At 39.2% G+C, this 19,995-nt stretch overlaps 1 protein-coding gene across 1 annotated transcript in view; it reads left to right on the top strand.

The window, feature by feature from the left end:
- The window catches only part of PLAC8 (placenta associated 8), a 31,701-nt gene extending 28,063 nt beyond the window's left edge, over positions 1 to 3,638 (top strand). Inside the window, exons 4-5 of the mRNA XM_037154822.2 lie at positions 1,547 to 1,660; positions 3,324 to 3,638. Of these exons, the coding sequence (XP_037010717.2) occupies positions 1,547 to 1,651 (105 nt within the window). The 3' untranslated portion in view covers positions 1,652 to 1,660; positions 3,324 to 3,638. The remainder of the gene's footprint in view (positions 1 to 1,546; positions 1,661 to 3,323) is intronic.
- Positions 3,639 to 19,995: the final 16,357 nt, after the last annotated feature.

The following is a 19,995-nucleotide window of genomic DNA, read 5'->3' as shown; positions in this document are numbered from 1 at the left end:
AGTGCTTCTCAGATAAGATCAAATTCAAGGAGTTCATCATCACCAAGCCCTTATTATGTGAAATGTTAAAGGGACTTGCCTAAGAAAAAGAAGATAAAAAAGATGAACAGTGAAAGGACAGCAAACTCACAGTTATTAAGAACCACACCTAAAACAAAAGCAAACTAAGAGGACAGCTAGATCAGGAGCAGAACCATAGAAATGGAGATCACATGGAGGGTTAGCAACAGGGGAGTGGGAGAAGGAGAAGGGAGGAGAAGGTACAGAGAATAAGTAGCATAGATGGTAGGTAGAAAATAGATTGGGGGGAGGGCAAGAATAGTATGGGAAATATAGAATCTAAGGAACTTGAGACACGTGGTCATAAACTAAAGGGGGAAATAGTAGGGGAGGGTGTGTGCAGGGTGGAGGGGAATGAAGGGGGGAATAGAACAACTGTAATGGCATAATCAATAAAATATATCAAAAAAATAAGAAAAATAGAATACTTATAATCTCAACATTTAGGAGCTCTTAACCATTATTAATTGAATCTACTATATATATATATAGAGAGAGAGAGAGAGAGCAGATTCAGTGTGTGTGTATACTCTCTGCTCACACTATAAATTAGAAATTGTATTTATTCAACATTTAAAAAATAGTGCTATCAAAAAATGCAGCTCAAAATTATTTCAGTCCATCAAGACACACCATCGTAGAACCTGTTTGTCAGACTACAGCCCCTTGGGTCACCCAATGCCACAAAGTAGGACTCCTTCAGGGGCATCTCTTCCAGAGGGTCATTGAGAGCCAGATTAGACCTTTCTAGAGAGAGAGCCCTCAAACTTTTCAAGGTAGCCCATTCTATGGCTTTTCCAAACATTGTTCATTCTCTTTATTCTTCTTTTCCCCATAATTATATATCCCTCCTTCACTTTTGACTTTCTTCATTTCATGACATAAGAGATGCCAATGCAAATGGCCAGAAGGGTACATGATGTGGCTCAGTCTGGCACTGCTCACAAACTGTAGAAAACTTAGTGCATTACACAACTGGCTTTAAAGGAAACCATTCCAGCCCTAACCTGTATGGCTCAGTTGTTTGGGCATCATCCCACAAAGGGAAGCATCATCAGTTCGATCCCTGGTGTACAAGATGCAACCAGTCAATGTTTTTCTTGCTCTTTTTCTCTCCTTTCCCTTCTCTCTAAAAATAAACAAAATATTTGAGGAAAAAATAAAATAGGGAGAACCATTCTGGAACAGATGAGAAAGGACCAGGGTGATAGTTGTAACCTGCAAGTGATTTAAAATGGTGTAAGACAAAAAGGGCCCCCTGGCTTGAGAAAAGAAAGACTGAGCTCTGCCAATGTGCTGCGTGATCTTAGTGAGCTTTTTAACTTCTCTGAGTCATCAGAGAAGTGGAGATAATGTCACAAAATTCTCATGATAAATAAGTGATGAAATATATGTTTTAAGGAGGTTAGAAAAGCTATACAAATGCAGGGAATTGTGTAATTATATTTACAAGCTACATGTTGACTCATCTGTCTGTTTTTAACAGGGATCCATTTGCAGTGATTTCCTGTGGCTGATGTGTTTCCCTCAGTGTGCCCTGTGTCAACTCAAGCGAGATATTGAAAAAAGAAAAGCAATGAATGCTTTCTAAAAATGCTTGGTACGTTGTGGAAATTCTTTGATTTTTGAATATCAAAACAAATTTTTAAAGACATCTTTTATTTCCTTGGTACTCTCTCACAGATACATGAGCTATCCCTTAACAAATGGAGGGAAAATTTCTTAATTGCCAGCCTACCCCAATTATTTGGTAGTCAGCTTTCTGAAGCCTGAAATGAGAGGAATAAGCCTGGTTGAATAGGAAAGAATTCTGCAACTTTGTAAAGATGTCTGCCACAACAGGAGTGGCCACGTGCTATTCCACATGGACACACCACATATCAACCACACCCATCTTAGGTCCACCATAATTTAAGGTAGTAGAGACATGTGTGTAACCAGATGTTCACTGTAGGCCTAGATCTCAGGTCCACTACCAACAGTAACCAACTGGGATGTCATGCTACGTGTGCCTGTGTAATGCACCTTGTCATACGTTCTTATCAACACCACGATGTTAAAATAATAATTTTCTCCAAAGTGATGGGAAGCTATTTTAGTCTATAAATTAAGTGTGGACAATTCACCCAATTATTCAAAATTGCCAAAGCCCCCACTATAGAGATTAATTACTGACTTTTTAGTGACTGTCTTCTCAGAGTTGGGCAGCTACCTAAGCTCTCCAGATCACATTTCCTCCTGTTTCTCTCAGGCAAGAAGACAAGGGCTTAGTCCTATCTTTCAATCTTTTCTGTAAATCCCCATCAAATTTATAATTAAAGTTTAGTTTTCATGCAGAAATGGCTATTCTCTGAAAAAGTCCGATCTCCCAAGAGGTTTTTGAGAGTGTTTGATCAGGATGGGGCATTTATGTGTATGATTGGTTGACTTTGGTACAATCTGTCTCTCTGTAAGCTATTTTTGCCATGTGCAGCAGAAAATAATGTCTTCTTCATGAACTGTTCTTTAGTATGTTGCATTTTTAGCACCATTTTAGTGTCCTAGTATTTGCCTTCTTATTGCTTCAAATGGCTTTCATCAATGACTCAAATGCTTAACTCACTTTCAAGCAAAGTCAAAATGGGGAGTTTTCTTATCAGTCTCTTTTCCTCTTTATACTCTGCCTCCTAAGAATTGACTATTATCTCTTTTGCCAAGGAATGTTGCTTTTCTAAAGGCATATGTTAGCAACTTAACTCAGAATTTGATGTCAAAGTAACCCTTAGGGAATTATAATGTGGCAGTTGACTGGTTTAGTCATCCAGTCAATGAAAAAGATTGTTTTAGGTTATGTTCCTTTTAGATAACTGTTACCTTCACATGTTTGATGATTCATTGCTATTTGGTAACAGAAGTTAGCACTGACAAACTTACAGAGCATTCCATTGGTTCACTCAACCACCTAGCAATACTGCCAACACATAGAAGGCACTTAATAAGCACTGGGGATGAATAAATGAATGCAATGTGCAAGCAAGGAAGCAAATTGAGTCCCTAACCTAGGAAATTTATCTAAATCTCAGCTGGTAGTTGTGACTCTTCCTAATAGATTGTACTGAACCAGGGGCCATTGTTTGATGTAGATTTTTAAATATGTAGCAATTTGGCAGTAGGTTAGGGATGGAATAGTAGTTTTAAAATTTGGAACAAGATAGTGTAAAGAAAGATGGAAACAACAAATCCTAGTCCTTTCACTCATTTATTTTTTTTTCTGATTCTTACAGGTAAAATTTACATTGTGGTGAAAGAAAATGCTGAAATAAAATACTGCATCTATTAAGTGCTATCTCACCTCAGATATTAGAAACTAATTCAACTAACCATATGGTTTCAAATAGCTTCAAAACATTTTAACTTCCAGTTTATTTTGAAAGAAATATGTTTCTAGTGCTGTTCTCTAAGATAATTGGCATTAAACAATAATTCCCTCAACAACCCTTGTGTCTTTAAGTATTGTTTTATGGGAAATTACAATATGCTGCTGTTAAAAATGAACTAATGTTTGTCAAATGTTGAAGTTGAATGATAAGCAGATGGAGATTCTTCATTCTACTTTTCTACCTTTACAATGTATGAAAATGTTCACCATAAAAAATTTTTTTAAATGTCAAGTGAAACACTTTTATTGGTTTGGGTTTTCCCTCCACTGGGAAGCCAGATGTTACCCTGTGATGTCCCTCACTCCAGCAGGTGTGGCTTCCTCACTTTGAGAGCCTGACTGGCATTTGTCAGTTCTTTACGGCCTTACAAAGTGAATCCACTCCAGGAAGTGTTTGTTGAGCAACATGAAGTTTACTGTAGATTATATAAACAGCAGAGAGGATTTCTCTCATAATTCACACAGCAAACCGCCTAATTAAAATTCCTATTAGGCATTTCTACCCTCCCCAAAGTCATCTCCTGCAGTAAGTCAGCCACAGGGGCTCCATCCACCTTTCTCCTCCCTTCCATAGGTTAATGTGGTATTTTATTATTTTTTATTGAGATAAAATTAACATAACATTATATTAGTTTTAGGTAATTATTTGATATATATATTGGAAAATGATTACCATAATAAGCTTAGTTAATATCCATCACCACATATAGTTACAATTTTCTTCTTGTGATGAAAACTTACAAGATTTACTCTCTTTGCAACTTCTAAATATGCAATACAATATGAACTATAGTCTCCATACTGTACATTATATCCCCAGGAACTTTTTATTTTATAACTGGAAGTTTGTGTTTTCTTACCACCTTTACCTGGTTCACCCACCCCTCCTTCCTCTGGCCACCAACAATTAGTTCTCTATGAGCTTGTGTGTCTCTGTGTGTGTGGTTTTGTTTTTGCTTTAGTTTGTTTTTTAGATTCCACATATAAATGAGAGCATATGGTATTTGTCTTTCTATATCAGACTCATTTTACTTATCAGAATGCTCTCCAGGTCCATCCATGTTTGTCACAAATGGCAGGATTTCCTTCTTTTTTATGCCTGAATAATATTCCACTGTATATATAACACATTTTCTTTATTCATTCATCTGCTGACAGACACTTAGTTTTTTCCATGTCTTGACTGTTGTAAATGATGCAGCAATGAACATGAGGGTGCAGTCTACATACTTTTTTAATGCAGAGCAATTTGGTTTCGTCTCAACTTTCCAGACCTGGGAGCAGCAGCCCGAAGAGCACAGGATGGCAGTGGAATTGTTATTAAGCAACATATGTTCTCTACGTAGCTTGTTATAAAATTACAACATACTTTATACATGTTTGTACATATAAGTTATGATAAGTAATGAGGTTTTTAAAAACATCTTTGTTTAGGCTGAGAATAGTTATTATTAGTTTCATTCTCCCACTCTTGATATTATACTTTATCTTGTGTATTCCAAATGCCTAAGTCTCCCTCATACCAGTCAACTTTCCTCAATTAAACAAAAACCCGCCTTAAATGCTCCCGCACACTAGAAGCAAGTTGCTAGAACCAAGAAGCAGCAACTCCTCTGAGGAAGCTGGCTGCAGGGGAGGGGAAACATATGGAAGATTTATTAATTGACAAAGTAAAGAACAACAGAAAAGAATTCATCTTGCCTCTCAGGGCATGGAATGATTATCTGTACCTCCAACCTACCAGGGATGCTGTATCAAACCTAGCTGTTGCTGCCTAGGGGCTTAAACAACAGTAATTTCTTCTGCTCAGGAGTTTGTAGTCTGGGCAGGACAACCCGTCTCTACCCATGCAATGTAAACTGGGGTGGCTCAACTCCAGCTGAAAGATATCCTTTCAAGATGAGTCACTCACATGGCTAGTTGGCGCTGTTTGCTGGCTGGGGGTGCAGCCAGGGCTTGAGCCTAGGGACCTGGGTTCCTCTCCACATTAGCCACGCCCCAGGCTACCTGGACTGCCTTACAGTGTGATTGCTGATTGTCCAAAGCAAGCATCTCAAGAGAACCATATGGAAGTTCATGACATATTCGTGATCTAGCTTCAGAAGTCATATAGCATCGCCTCTGCTGAACTCACTCGGTTGAGGCAGTTGCAAAGGTCTTACCAGGTTCAAGGGAGAGAGGACACAGATTAACTCTTAATGGGGCATGACAAGGTGCTTGAAGAGTATAATAGACAGGAGATATTGTTGCAGCCATCTTTGGAAAATACAATCAGCCACAGATCTCTGATTGTTGAGGTGCTCTGTGTTGCGTCTCTTGAGATCAGAGCTATAATCCATCTGCTCTCAGCAAAGCATCTCTTGGAGGACTGCAGCAGAGTGATCGTCCGCTGCCTCGCTGGGTTGGCAGTTATGGTGGCATAAATTATATAATACCGGCTAAATCTTCCTGGTGACTTTGAAAAGGTTTTCAGAGCATAAGTGTGGTTAAAGCTTGTAACAATAGCCTATTCATCCAGAGATTCTGATTTATGAAGGAATCCAGTAACCTGAATTTTAACAAGGGCCATACTCTTTCCAATGCAGATTGTCCTCCTGCTATGAGACCATCACTTTGCCCTGGGGGTGGTAAGGGAAGGAGCTCTAATGCAATAACTCAGCTCATAACTCAGCGGCAAGGATTGATGTTCTGAGTTGAGGTACCCTGTGTTACCTGCCCTTTTCCTTCGCCTTCTTCTCCATTTCCTTTTTCTTTTCCATTTCTGCTTTGACTCCTGCATTGTGGCATCCTGTTTCTCTCTAGACACAGCCTCTATTCTTTCTTAGGAACAGGGCATATCACAATATAACAAGTAATTCTTTGCATTTCTCCTAATCTCTGTCTCCTGTTAATCAGTCAACAGAATGTTGAGGTTTTCATAGACACTTATTCTACAGCAGTGGTTTTCTGGTTCTTCTCCTGGGAAAAGTGTTATTGCAGGATGCTCCTCATAGAGTACAGGCCTCAAAACCTATAAACTGGAGTAACAGCTGAGGCCATCTTACTGCCTGGTGCTGTTCTTCCCAAGCCTTGCCTTTACACTGTTTCTTCTGTCTCTGGCTTTTGTGTAACAGCTACTTCAGAGGTAGTGGGTAAATTCCATCCTGCCACACATTAACATGCAGCAACAGGTTCTAAATATGCTTCTAGTAGTTTTTCCAATCTTTTTATTGTGGTAAAATACACATAGCAAAATTTGCATTTTTAAGTGTGTAGTTCAGGGTATTAAGTACATTCACATTGTTGTGCAGCCATCATTGGCATCCATCTCCAGAACTCTTTTCATCTTGTAAAATTGAAACTCTGTACCTATTAAACAATATCTCCCCATTCCTTTGTCCCACCCGAGCCCCTGGCAACCACCATTCTACTTTCTGTCTTTATGACTTTGACTACTCTAAGTACCCCATACATGTGGACTCATACAGGATTTTGTGTGTTTGTGATTGACTTATTTCCCTTAGCATAATGTCCTGAAGATTCATTTATGTTGTACATATGTCAGAATTTTCCCTCCTTTTTGAGGAGGAATAACATTCCCTTTCATGTATATAGCACATTTCTTATACATTTGATGGACTCAGGGCTGCTTCTACATTTTAGCTGTTGTGAACAATGCTGCTATGAGCGTGGTTGTCCAAACATCTACTTCAGATTCTGTTTTCAATCCTTTTGGCTATCTACCCAAAATAGGAATTGCTGGATCACAGGATAACTCTTTTTAATTCTTTGAGCAAGTGCCATATTATTTTCCACAGTACAAAACCTGCACCGTTTCATATACCCACCAATGGTGCACAAGGGTTCCAATTTCTTTGCATACTCACCAACACTTACTTTCTGTTTTTTTTAATAATAGCCATTCTAGTGGTTGTGAGGTGGTGTCTCATTGTAATATATATATACATATTATAATTATAATAATACAATATATTATTCATATATATAAACATATATTACTTGTACATACACAAATAATATATACATTATAATATATTATAGTGTAGTTTCCATTTATATTTCTCTGATAATCAGAAATGATGAGGATCTTCTCATGGTATTATTGGCCATCTGTATATCTTCTTTGGAGAACTATTTACTCAAGTCCTTTGCCCATTTTTGAATTAGAATGTTTATTTTTTATTATTGAGTTTCAGGAATTTTCTAAATATTCTAGGTATTAATCTCTTATCTGATGTATGATTTGGAAATCTTTTTTTAGCTGTGAGCTGACTTCTTTTTTGCTGGTGTAATTCTTTTTTTCAATATATTTTATTGATTATGCTATTACAGTTGTCCCATTTTTTTCTCCCCTTTATTCCCCTCTGCCCTGCACTCACCTTCCCACCAGCATTCCTACCCTCACCTTAGTTCATGTCCATGGGCCATATACATGGTGCTTTGGCTTCTCCATTTCCCATACTATTCTTAACCTCCCCCTGTCTATTTTGTACCTAACATTTATGCTTCTTATTCCCTGTATCTTTTCCCCCATTCTCCCTTTCCACCTTCCCACTGATAACCCTCCGTGTGATCTCCATTTCCGTGATACTGTTCCTGTTCTAGCTGTTTGCTTAGTTTGTTTTTCTTTTTGTTTTAGGTGTGGTTATTAATAATTGTGAGTTTGCTGTCCTTTCACTGTTCATGTTTTTTTAACTTCTTTTTCTTAGATAAAATCCCTTTAACATTTTACATAATCAGGACTTGGTGATGATGAACTCCTTGAACTTGACCTTATCTGAGACACACTTTATCTGCCCTTCCATTCTAAATGAAAGTTTTGCTGGATACAGCAATCTTGGATGTAGGTCTTTGGATTTCATAACTTGGAATACCTCTTTCCAGCCTCTTCTTGCCTATAACGTCTTTGAGAAATCAGCTGACAGTCTCATGGGAACTCCTTTGTAGGTGACTGCCTCCTTTCCTCTTGCTGATTCTAGGATTCTCTCCTTCATTTCAATCTTGGCTAATGTAATGATGGGAAAGAACACAGAAAGAGAAGGAGGCTTGAATGAAATAGGTTACACAGGGTTTGATTGGGGAGATGGTGAGTTTGAGATGCCATGACCCTCAAGTGGAGATATTTAGTTGGCATTTGAGTGGATAAGCTAAAAAAAAGAGTGGTCTAGGATGAAGATATAGATTTAGAAATTATCAGCCTGCAGCTGATAGTTAAAACAGAGGATGAAGTTGTCTAGGGAAGTGTGGAGAGTGTGGAGAGCAAGGTCAGAACCCAGGATGGCCTCAGTATCTAGGGGCTGGCAAAGGAAGAGAGCAACCCAGAAAGAAATCCAAGCCCAACAATATGCTTGCCAAATTGTGTGAGTTTAAGCAGACCACTTGGCCCTCCTGAGCCTCAGATTCCTCGCCTCTGTAATGGCAGTAAGGCTTTCCTACTACTTATTAGCTGGCAAGGTTTAAAAGAAACAATATGCTGGCATAGGAACAGGGTTTGTCAACTACAAAGTGTGATACACATAAGCATCAATAATTTTGCAGGTCCAAAAGCTCACTTGGAGTTGATCACATACTCTGTGAATGGGAAAAAGAACTATATTCCATAATGTCAGTTCATATAACACAGCATTACAAAAGCTTCAGTGAACATTGATTTTATACATTTGCCAAGAAGAGGAAGAATTATAGCCACATACATAGCCAGAAATCTGTTTTACATGTGGAATAAAAGTGATTAACAAGTTATGTCTTCAGGAAGCAGTGAAGCCTGGCAGCATGGTGAATTTTGCCTACAAAGTAATGTTAGGTTGTGTCCTTTGTTGATTTCAAGAATTTCTGGCCAGTAGAAGAAAAGGAAAATTAAATTCTGAAAGATGTCAGGCTGAGGGCTGAATGGCTGTATCTGGGTATGAATCTAGATCACTTCTCCCCTCAGGAGGCCTTAGAGGAGCTTGGCAGCAGAATCACACACCCAGGAACTGGGGGCACATGGGCAGGTAGGTGACCATGGATTTCAGTAGACACCAGGTAGTGTTCTCAATGCCAGGCAGCACATGGTATAAGCTTAAAGATGAGCAAGAACACTTGTAAGTCACTCAGTGGCATGTCCTTGGTTTCAGATAGAAGCCTCCATAAAGGCTGTTTGATGCAGAAAAATAAAAGCAGGCACTCATCAATGCTATGCTTTCTTTAGAGTCTTTTCTCCCATCTCTCCTCCCCCAGGCATAGAGATCTTTCAAATCTATTCTCCTCTCTCCCTCCTCTTCATGGCATCTGGTAAAAAACAGGTCCCTGGTGCCCTCCCTTCCCTGCCTTCCAAATCTCCCAAACCACCACCAGCAAACAAACTCTAGATTATTAAGCAGTATATTTAATATCTTAGTCTGTTGTATTTGCCTTTGGACAACTTTATCTAAGCCCAGATATTCCCAAAGACAGTAGGGTGAATGATAAAAAAAAAGGGGAACATTGTCAAAGAGACTGGTCTTATATTTGTATGCCCTATAATGTTCATCTCATTGTTCATCTTTTTATTTTTCTTAATTAAAATAAAATAGAGATGTGAACACTGAGGCTTAGATCTCTGGTTTTAAATTTGAAGAATGGAGACCAATTTACTTTCCCCTAAATAATTATCCCTTTGTGTTTTTTCATCCCTGTTCCAGCAGTTCCCAATCTGCCCACTTAACAGTGCACATCAAGTCTTTTCCGTCTGGCCTAAGCAACCCAAGAATGGCTGGTGGAGGGGGACACTTCCTGTTTTGTGTGTTCAGACTGAGATATGACTATTTAGTTACTTACATTTAAAACCAAACTAGTTATTTGTTTCTGAGCACTCTAGACCTTCATGTTGAAGATATGCTTTAAAAACATTGGATGAGCTCCTGGCCAGTGTGGCCCAGTTGGTTGGTATGTCATCTCAGAGCTGAAGGGTTGCAGGTTCAATCCTCAATCTAGGCACATACCTTCTTCTCTTCCTTCTTCTCTCTTTAAAAGCAATAAAAAAATGTCCTCAGGTGAGGATGTAAAAATAAAACTATCTGATGATTAGTTCAAACCAAGAAACTACTTTTTTTTCTAAAAGTGAAAATAAAATTATTTCTCCCACAACAAAAGAAGAATCTTCCCCACAAATCTGCAGTTTTCACTGGCAGCAAGGGATACAGATTTCTGGCAGTTAAAAGATAGCCTTTTTAAAAAAATAAAATGTTTCCAGTCTTCAGGAATATGTAGATCCAAAATCTGAGACACACTATGAAGTAAAGCTATACACTAACTAATTAGATTGGGATATATAAAGAAAATAAAGAAATTCAGGATGAATTTTCATTTTCCAGCATGAGCAGCCAGGTGGAAGGTGGCATGACTAAGTAGAATTGAGAAAACTGGAACAGGGTTCCAGTGAGAATGGGTTTTGAGAAAATCTAAAGCTCTTTATAGAGCTTGTCAAGTTTGAGGTGCAGTAAGACATCCAAGGAAACCAGTCAAGAAAGCAGATGTAAAAACTTTGTCAGTCAAAGGACTCAGGGTAGAAATACAAATTTTAGGATTTGTTGGCATTAAAATGGTGCTTGAGTCCATGACAATGAATGAGACCAGAATGGAGTTTAGAGAAAGACAAGAAGAGGGTCTAGGACAGCCCTGAGGAGTCCCAAGATTTGGATATTACTTAGAAAAGGAAACATTAGCAAAGTCTTGTATAAGAGGAGAGAAAGGAAGGAAGGTAAAAGGAAGAGAGTGCTTCAAAAGTGAGAGACCAGAATTCCAGCCAAGATGGAGGTGTTAGGTAGAAACCCTTCACTTCTTCACACAACTAAAAGGAGGATAACAACTAATCTAAAAACAATAAACAACCAGAAGTGTGAGAAAATCAAACTGCATGGAACTCTGACAACAAAGGAATTGAGGAAACGTTCAACCAGACTGGTAGAAAGGAGATGGGCAGCCCAGTGGGTGGAGGACACCTGCAGCAAGAAGGTGGACCATGTGAGTGAGGCAGGGCTGGTTGACCAGAAAACTAAGACTCAAAGCTAGTTGTAAACTATCATGGGGTGGTTGCCATAGCAGGAGAAACTCCCAGTCTCACAGGAGAGTTCCTTGGAAAGTGGGGCTAGAACCAAGCAAGTGAGCTGTATTGTTCCCTATCTGACTTCTTCCCCACATACAGCACCACAACACAGCAAGGAGGGTTGCCCTGTGGGGGATTGGGGAGGAATACCTAAGGCCCCACCCCCTTACAACTTAACGGCTGTGCCAAGACGAAAAAATATGGCCCAAATGAAAGAACAGAGCATAACCTCAGAAAGAGAACTAAACCATGAGGACATAGCCAACCTATCTGATGGAGAATTTAAAGCCCTGGTAATCAAAATGCTCACAAATCTGATCAAGCTTGGTCAAAAAAAAATGAAAGATACCAAAAATGAAATAAAGCAAAATATTCAGGGAACCAACAGTGACAGGAAGGAAACCAGGACTTAAAGCAACAATTTCAAACAAAAGGAAAAAATAAACATCCAACAGGAACAGAATGAAGAAACAAAAATTCAAAAAAGTGAAGAGAGTCCTACAAACCTCCGGGACAACATGAAATGCTCCAATATCTAAATTATAGGGGTGCCAAAAGGAGAAGAAATAAAACAAGAAATTGAAAACTTATTTGAACAAATAATGAAGGAAAACTTCCCCAATCTGGCTAAGGAAATAGACTTCCAGGAAGTCCAGGAAGCCCAGAGTGTCCCAAAGAAGTTGGACCCAAAGAGGAACTCACCAAGGTACATCATCACTAAGTTACTAAAGATTAAAGATAAAGAGAGAATCCCAAAAGAAGCAAGAAGAAAGTAGACAGTTACCTACAAAGGAGTGCCCATTAGACTATCATGTGATTTCTCAAAAGAAACCTTGCAGGCAAGAAGGGGCTGGAAAGAAGTATTTGAAATCATGAAAGGCAAGGACCTACATCCAAGATTACTCTATCCAGCAAAGCTTTCATTTAGAATGGAATGGCAGATAAAGTGCTTCTCAGATAAGGTCAAGTTCAAGGAGTTCATCATCACCAAGCCATTATTATATGAAATGTTAAAGGGACTTATCTAAGAAAAAGATCAAAAATATGAACAGTAAAACGACTATAAACATAACTATCAACAAATGAACCTAAAAGAAAAGGAAAACGATGAAAACAAAAACTAAGCAAACAACTAGAACAGGAACAGAATCAGAAAAATGGACATCACATGGAGGGATTTCACTGAGGAGTGGGAAGGAATGAATAGGGGGAAAAGGTACAGAAAAAAAGGAGCACAATTGGTAGGCATAAAGTAGATGGAGAAAGATAAAAATGGTATAGGAAACAGATGACTCAAAGAACTTATATATACAACCCATGGACATTAACTAAGGGGGAGAAGGGGTGCTGGAGCATTGGGGGCAGGATGGAGGGGGGATAAAAAGAGAAAAATTGGGAAAACTGTAACAGCATAATCAATAAAAATATTTTTTAAAAAACTAAGCCAACAACTAGAACGGGAACAAAATCAAAGAAATGGATATCACATGGAGGGTTATCAGTGGGGAAGGGGAGGGGAAGGATGCAGGGGAAGGTAAAGGGAATAAAAAGTGTAATTGGTAGATGTAAAAAAGATGGGGAGAGGTAAAAAATGGCATAGGAAAGAAGGAAATCAAAGAACTTACGTGTACAACCCACAGATATGAACAAGGCAGGTGGGGAATACAGAGGGTTGGGGATGCAGGGCAGAGGGGGAACAAAGTGGGAAAATCGGGCATAATCAATAAAACACTTTTCTAAAAAATGAGAGACCAATCTTACCCTTTGTGACAGCATGGATAGACCTAAAAAATATTATGCTATGTGAAATAAATTAGTCAGAGAAAGATAAATACCAAGTGATTTAACTTCCAAAGAACAGAATAAACAAACAGAAACAGACTCATAGATACAGAGAACAGACTGGATAATTGCCAAGGGGAGCAGGCCTAGGGAGCTGGGTAAAAAAGGTAAAGAGATTACGAAGTACAAATGGATCATTACAAAATAGTCACAGAGGTGTAAAGTACAGTGTAGGGAATATAGTTAAGGATATTATTATAGTAACTGTGTATGGTATTGGGTGGGTACTTGAAATAACAGGGGGAATACTTTGTAAAGTATATGATTGTCTAACCACTACACTGTACACCTGAAACTAATACAAAATAATATTGACTATAAACTATCATTGACAATTTTTTAAATTTATTTTTTAAGTGAGACACCAATTAATATACAAACAAAGAGGTGCCCTTGAATTTATCCTCTCAACTGGGATTGGAGACATTTTGGAGAGCTCTCTCATTTGAGAGAGTGGGAGTAATGATTTCTGCTGGGGATGGCTACAAAAGGGTAACTGTTTGGGGGGAATGAGACTATTGGATTCAACCACTGTCCTTTCTACCTTTGGACAGTGATAATGTCCAGATAAATAAGTGGATGGGGTATAGCGCTAGACACAAGAAAAATTTCTTCATTTGTGTCCTTCTGAGCACAAAAGTGAACTCAGTTTTAATGGTCTGGATCACTAACAGTCAAGTTACAAGGATTGACTCTGTACTAAAAAACATTTCTAGGAAATTGACCTCTTACGAATTATCTGAATTCCTTAGAAAATAAACTATCTTCTGGCATTCTTAAGGAAATGGCTGTCATCTCATCCTAGAGTCATTTTGTTAAGGACATGCTGACTTGCACTGCCTTCTCAGAGGTTCAGCCAAGAATATCAATCAGTTCATGGCAGGATGAGAGGTGGGGGTGGAGGGAAACAGGCTCTGTCTACTATTCATGGCATTGTGATCTGGAAATTCACAGAGCAGGCTAGCACAGAAGACTGTTAACTCCCTGAGACAAGATAATGTTTTCTCCATTTCTTTACCTTCTTCGAAGCTTGGCAGATAGTTTTACACATAGGAAGCATTCCACAAATAGTTCATTTAATAACTATTTATTGAATGCCTACTACAGGCTTCTCTGTGCCTTGGTCTATGAACTTGTAAAATGGGGGTGATAACTGTACCTACCTCATAGGGTTTGTATAAAGATAAAATTAAGATACTACACAAAGTGTTTAGAAGAGTACCTGCCACAAAGTAAGTGCCCAAGAAAAGTAAGTTTGCTCTGTGACCATCGTTGTCATTGCCAGGCATTATTTGAAGCTCTGGGGGCTGTGGTAGTTAAAAAATAAAAACAAAGACTTAAATTCAAAAGCTGTTGTTGAAAGACTGATTAGTATTTACTAACCAACATTTTCTGTGAAATATTTCCCTTTACACTTCTCATTAAATCACTCTTCTCTACTCACTTCCTAAACAATCCCACCTCTCAAGTCATTAAAGAAAATTAAAGAAGCACCTAAACTCTTATGAGATTCATAGATGACTTATTTCCCTAAAATGTAAGCATTTGCTTGGGTAGCTTGGGCTAGGGGCCAGCCACTTTTTGAAGAGATGGAGTGCCCCAGCTCTAACAGAGCTTGGCAGCAATGGCCTCTGCTCAAGCCAGCATCTCCTGAATGTGTTCTCTGTGCTGTGTAGCCTGTAGGACACCAGGATGGATATCATGTGGCTTCTGCCTTCAAGAGCTCAAAGGGAAGCCCAGACTGATGACCCCAGCCTTAGCCTAAGCTGTCTCCACTGCCAGAATTCAAGCAAACTTTCAAATATATGATGACCTGGAGCTGCCTTCAGATGACTTGCATAAGGATTGAAGAAATATTGCTTCCCAAACCTCACCCTGCTTGAAAATACTCAGGAGGAGGGCGAGGGTGAGAATCTGCATTTCTAACACAATTACCTGGTGACAGAGACACACCAAAGTTTGAATATCAATGCTTATTAGGATAGCAGAACCTTAAATCTGACTTGTGTTTACTCTTATATTATCTATAGGCTTTAACACTGTTTTTACTCCAATTTCTGAGTTATTAAGCCTTTTATGAATTACACTGGTGTCAGTTGTGATTATAAAACTACTCTGCTTTTCACTTCCGGCCAAGATGGAGGCATAGTTAGATACACTTTGCCTCCTCATGCAGCCAAAAGGACAACAAATTTTTTAAAATAACCAAAACTTCCAGAAAATTGAACTTATGGAAGTCGAACAACCAAGGGGTTAAAAAAGAAACCTCACCCAGACCAGTAAGAGGAGCAGAGATGGGCAGCCAAGGTGATGAGGATTCACAGCAAGGCAACAGCTGTAGGACTCAGCAGTCCCACATTCGTGTGCAGATAAACCAGGAGGAACAACTGAGGAATGAGAGACTGCACAACCCAGGGTTCCAGCACAGGGGAATACAGCCTCACAACCTGAGTGTAAAAACCTGTGGAGGTCGCGGCAGCAGAGGAAACTCCCAGCATCATAGGAGAGTTTGTTAGAGAGACCCACAGGGTCCTAGTATGTATACAAAACCACCCACCTTGAAATCAGCACCAGAAGGGCTCAATCTGCTTGTGGGTAGCAAATGAAGTGACTGAAAGCCTGCCAAGAGCTGAACAAGTGGCATTGTTCCCTCTTGGACCCCTCCCCCACATACAGCACCACAGTGCAGTCATGCGGGTTGTCCTGACCTGCCAAATACCTAACACTTCACCCTTTACAACGTAACAGGTATGCCAAGACAAAAAAATATGGCCCAAATAAAAGAACAGATCAAAACAGATCAAAGCCCCTAAAATAGAACTAAGCGATGAAGAGATAGCCAACCTATCAGATGCAGAGTTCAAAACACTGGTAATCAAGATGCTCACAGAAATGGTTGAGCATGGTCACAAAATAGAGGAAGAAGTGAAGGCTATGCTAAGTGAAATAAAGAAAAATGTACAGGGAACCAACAGTTACAAGAAGGAAGCCTGGACTCAAATCAATGATTTGGACCAGAAGAAAGAAATAAACATTCTACCAGAACAGAATGAAGAAACAAGAATTCAAAAAAAATGTGGAGAGATTGAGGAACCTCCAGGAAACTTTAAACATTCCAATATCTGAATTATAGGGGTACCAAAAGGAGAAGAAGAAGAGAAAGACATTGAAAACTTATTGGAAAAAATAATGAAGGAGAACTTCCCCAGTCTGGCAAAGGAAATAGACTTCCAGGAAGTCTAGGAAGTTCAAAAAGTCCCAAAGAAGTTGGTTCTAAGGAAGCCCACGCCAAGGCACATCCTAATTACATTATCCGAGATTGAAGATAAGAAGAGAATCTTAAAAGCAGCAAGAGAAAAGGAAACAGTTACCTACAAAAAAGTTCCCATAAGACCATCAGCTGATTTCTCCAAAGAAACCTTGCAGGCAAGAAGGGGCTGGATCAAGAAGTATTCAAAGTCATGAAAGACAAGGACCTACATCCAGGATTATTCTATCTAGCAAAATTATCATTCAGAATGGAAGGGCAGATAAAGTGCTTCCCAGATAAGGTCAAGTTAAAGGAGTTCATCATCACCAAGCCCTTATTATATGAAATGTTAAAGGGACTTATCTAAGAAAAAGAAGAAAATCAAAACTATGAACAGTAAAATGACAACAAACTCACAACTATCAACAACTGAACCAAAAAAAAAAAAAAGAAACTAAGCAAACAACTAGAACAGGAACAAAATCACAGAAATGGAGATCACATGGAGGGTTATCAGTGGGGAGGGGCCAGGGGGTAGAATGGGGGAAAATGTACAGGGAATAAGAAGTATAAATGGTAGGTACAAAACAGACAGGGGGAGGTTAAGAATAGTATAGGAAATGGAGAAGCCAAATAACATATGTATAATCCATGGACATTAACTAAGGTGGAGGAATGCTGGGGGATGGGGGAGTACAGGGCAGAGAGGAATAAAGGGGAGAAAAAATGGAACAACTATAACAGCATAGTCAATAAAATACATTTAAAAAAATAAAACCTACTCTGCTTTCGGCTTTTCAAGCATTTACTAGAGGGTAATTTTAAAGTTTCATGTCATCCACTAACATCCAAGTCAAAAGTATTATGCTTTAATTTTTGCAAGTTATGAATATTAATATGCTTTCCATCATTGCAGTTTCTTATATATTTCTACAAAAATAAAAAACCCTCAAAGTAGCTTTATACACTATATTACATATTCATGCATAACAAATTTTCTCATATTTAGTAACTTACAACAACAATGATCATATTTTGTATCTCCTGGATTTTGTGAATCCTGAAATGTAGCAGAACCAATTGCTTGTCTCTGCTCTTCAGTCCAAATATTCAAATGCTGCAGACTGGACCATCCAAAGCTCATTCATTCACATACCTAGTGAATGAATGAGAATTCACATACTCAGCTTGTTGGCTGAGTTTTGCTGGTACTGTTGGCCAGAGTAGCCACATGTAGCTTCTCCATGTTGCTTGAGCTTCATCAGAACATGGTGGTGGGTTCAAAGGACAAGCATGACAGTGTGACAGGGGTGGAGGGATCCTTTGACGACTGATCGTGGAAGTCATATAGCATCACTTCACTTGCTGCTCCATTGGTGACAGTCACAATCCTCCAGCCAAATTAAAAAAGAGAGAACATAGACTGCTACATGTCTCAGTGATAATAGTATCAGTTATACTGCAAGAAGAGTATATGGGATAGGACGAATAATGGGTGGCCATCTTTGGAAAAAAAGACGCTACATGCATGTAATGGGTAATAGGAAGTTGTAATAAGATATTTTCAGCACATGTTGATAAAATTATCCTTGAGCACTGACATATAGTTAATAAGGTTAGCAATCTAGAAATATATGACAGAGACAATTAGAAGCTAGCTTAGACTCCATCTAGGGTAAGACCCTTCCTGCGTGATATCAGAACATCCTGTCTGCACTTATCACATGGAATTGAAATTGCTCTGCTGTTTGTTCATCTTCCCTGAAAGAGCAACCAAAGTTGGAACTGTGTCTTGTTCACCTTCAGATTCTCAGTGCTCTGTGACACCCAGCTACATGCCTCATACTCACCACCCAGCACAGTGCTGGGTGACCCAAGAAGCTGATTCACACAGGCTCAGGGCCTCTCCAGCAAAGACAGGGGCACAATGAGAGACTTAAGAGAGAGCAGATGCTCCTAATTTTTTATCTTCAGTTCGGCAAACTAATAAATTAAAAACCTATTTGAATTTCCACACATATGTGAATGATATGTCATTTCAAAAATGAGCATTTATTTTGAACTGCATATAATAGGACAGGAAAACCATGATCTTCTCAAGTCTTAAGAACGTCTAAGATTCTATATGGTTTTTACTGCAACTCTTTTTCTGTTATTAAACTCTTTAACCTGTGCAGCTACTTCCACACCTGTCCTTCTCCACAGGTGGAATGAATGTGGAGCATGGAACCTTCCTTGACACTGCTTTGTGCCTTTATTCCCTTCTACCACTGTAGCTATAGCATTATAGGTGTGTTATGCTTGCCCAAAACATTGGCCCACTACTACAAGGAGTTATAATAGGTAAAGAAAAAAAAGAAATTACTAAAGCAAAGTATATAAAATACTTTGAAAGGAACAATAATGGGTGTGCATATTTGGGTTTACTGTACATGTCAAATTTTGTTGGAAACAAATAGAATATTGTGTCTTTAAAAAGAATTTAGAGGACTTCCGCCAAGATGGAGGCTTAGGTGGAAGCACTGCACCTTCTCACACAACCAAGTTTAAAAACAACAAAGTTTTAGCAACAAAAACACAGCCAAACCACAGAAAATTGAACTACATGGAAGTATGACAACAACGAACCCTTCAGCCAAACCAGTAAGAGGGGCAGAGCCAGCAGCAGAGTGGGGTCGGGCAGGAAATATCCACCAGACTAACCGGGGTAAGCAACCCACGTGCACCAGCAGCCATGGGCGGATCCCAGGTGTGGAGAAGCAAGCAGACCCACTGAGGGCAAAAGGCGGTGGACTCACTGAGGGCTAACCAAAGTCACACAGTCCAGCACAGATAAACTGGTGAAGGAGCAAAGCAGTGAGACAGACCGTGCTGACCCCAGTGGCAGAAAGTGGCAGAGGGGATCGCCATTGTCCCTCTCTGACCCAACCCCCACATACAGCATCACAAACCAGAGACCTGGGTGGCCCCACCCTGGTAACACCTCCTCGTAGGCAACAGGCAAGAACAGATCAAAACATGGCTCAAGAAGAACTCAGAGCCCCAGAGCCAATAAATCTAAGTGATGAAGAAACAGCCAAACTTTCAGATGCACAGTTCAAAACACTGGATGCTCACAGAACTGGTTGATTTTAGTCACAAATTAGAGGAACATATGGAGGCTAAACTAATTGAAATGAAGGGAAATGTACAGGAAACCAATAGTGATGGAAAGGAAACTGGGACTCAAATCAAGGGAGTGGACCAAAAGGAAGAAAAAAAAATGACCAAACAGAAAAGGATGAAGAAACAAGAATTCAAAAAAATGAGGAGAGGCTTAGGAACAGCCAGAACATCTTTAAACATTCCAACATCCGGATT

Source organism: Artibeus jamaicensis, unplaced genomic scaffold (genome assembly GCF_021234435.1).
Source record: "Artibeus jamaicensis isolate MK-2021 breed Jamaican fruit bat unplaced genomic scaffold, CSHL_Jam_final contig_452, whole genome shotgun sequence".
Classification (NCBI taxonomy): Eukaryota; Metazoa; Chordata; class Mammalia; order Chiroptera; family Phyllostomidae; genus Artibeus; species Artibeus jamaicensis.
This window is presented reverse-complemented; position numbering and strand designations above follow the sequence as displayed.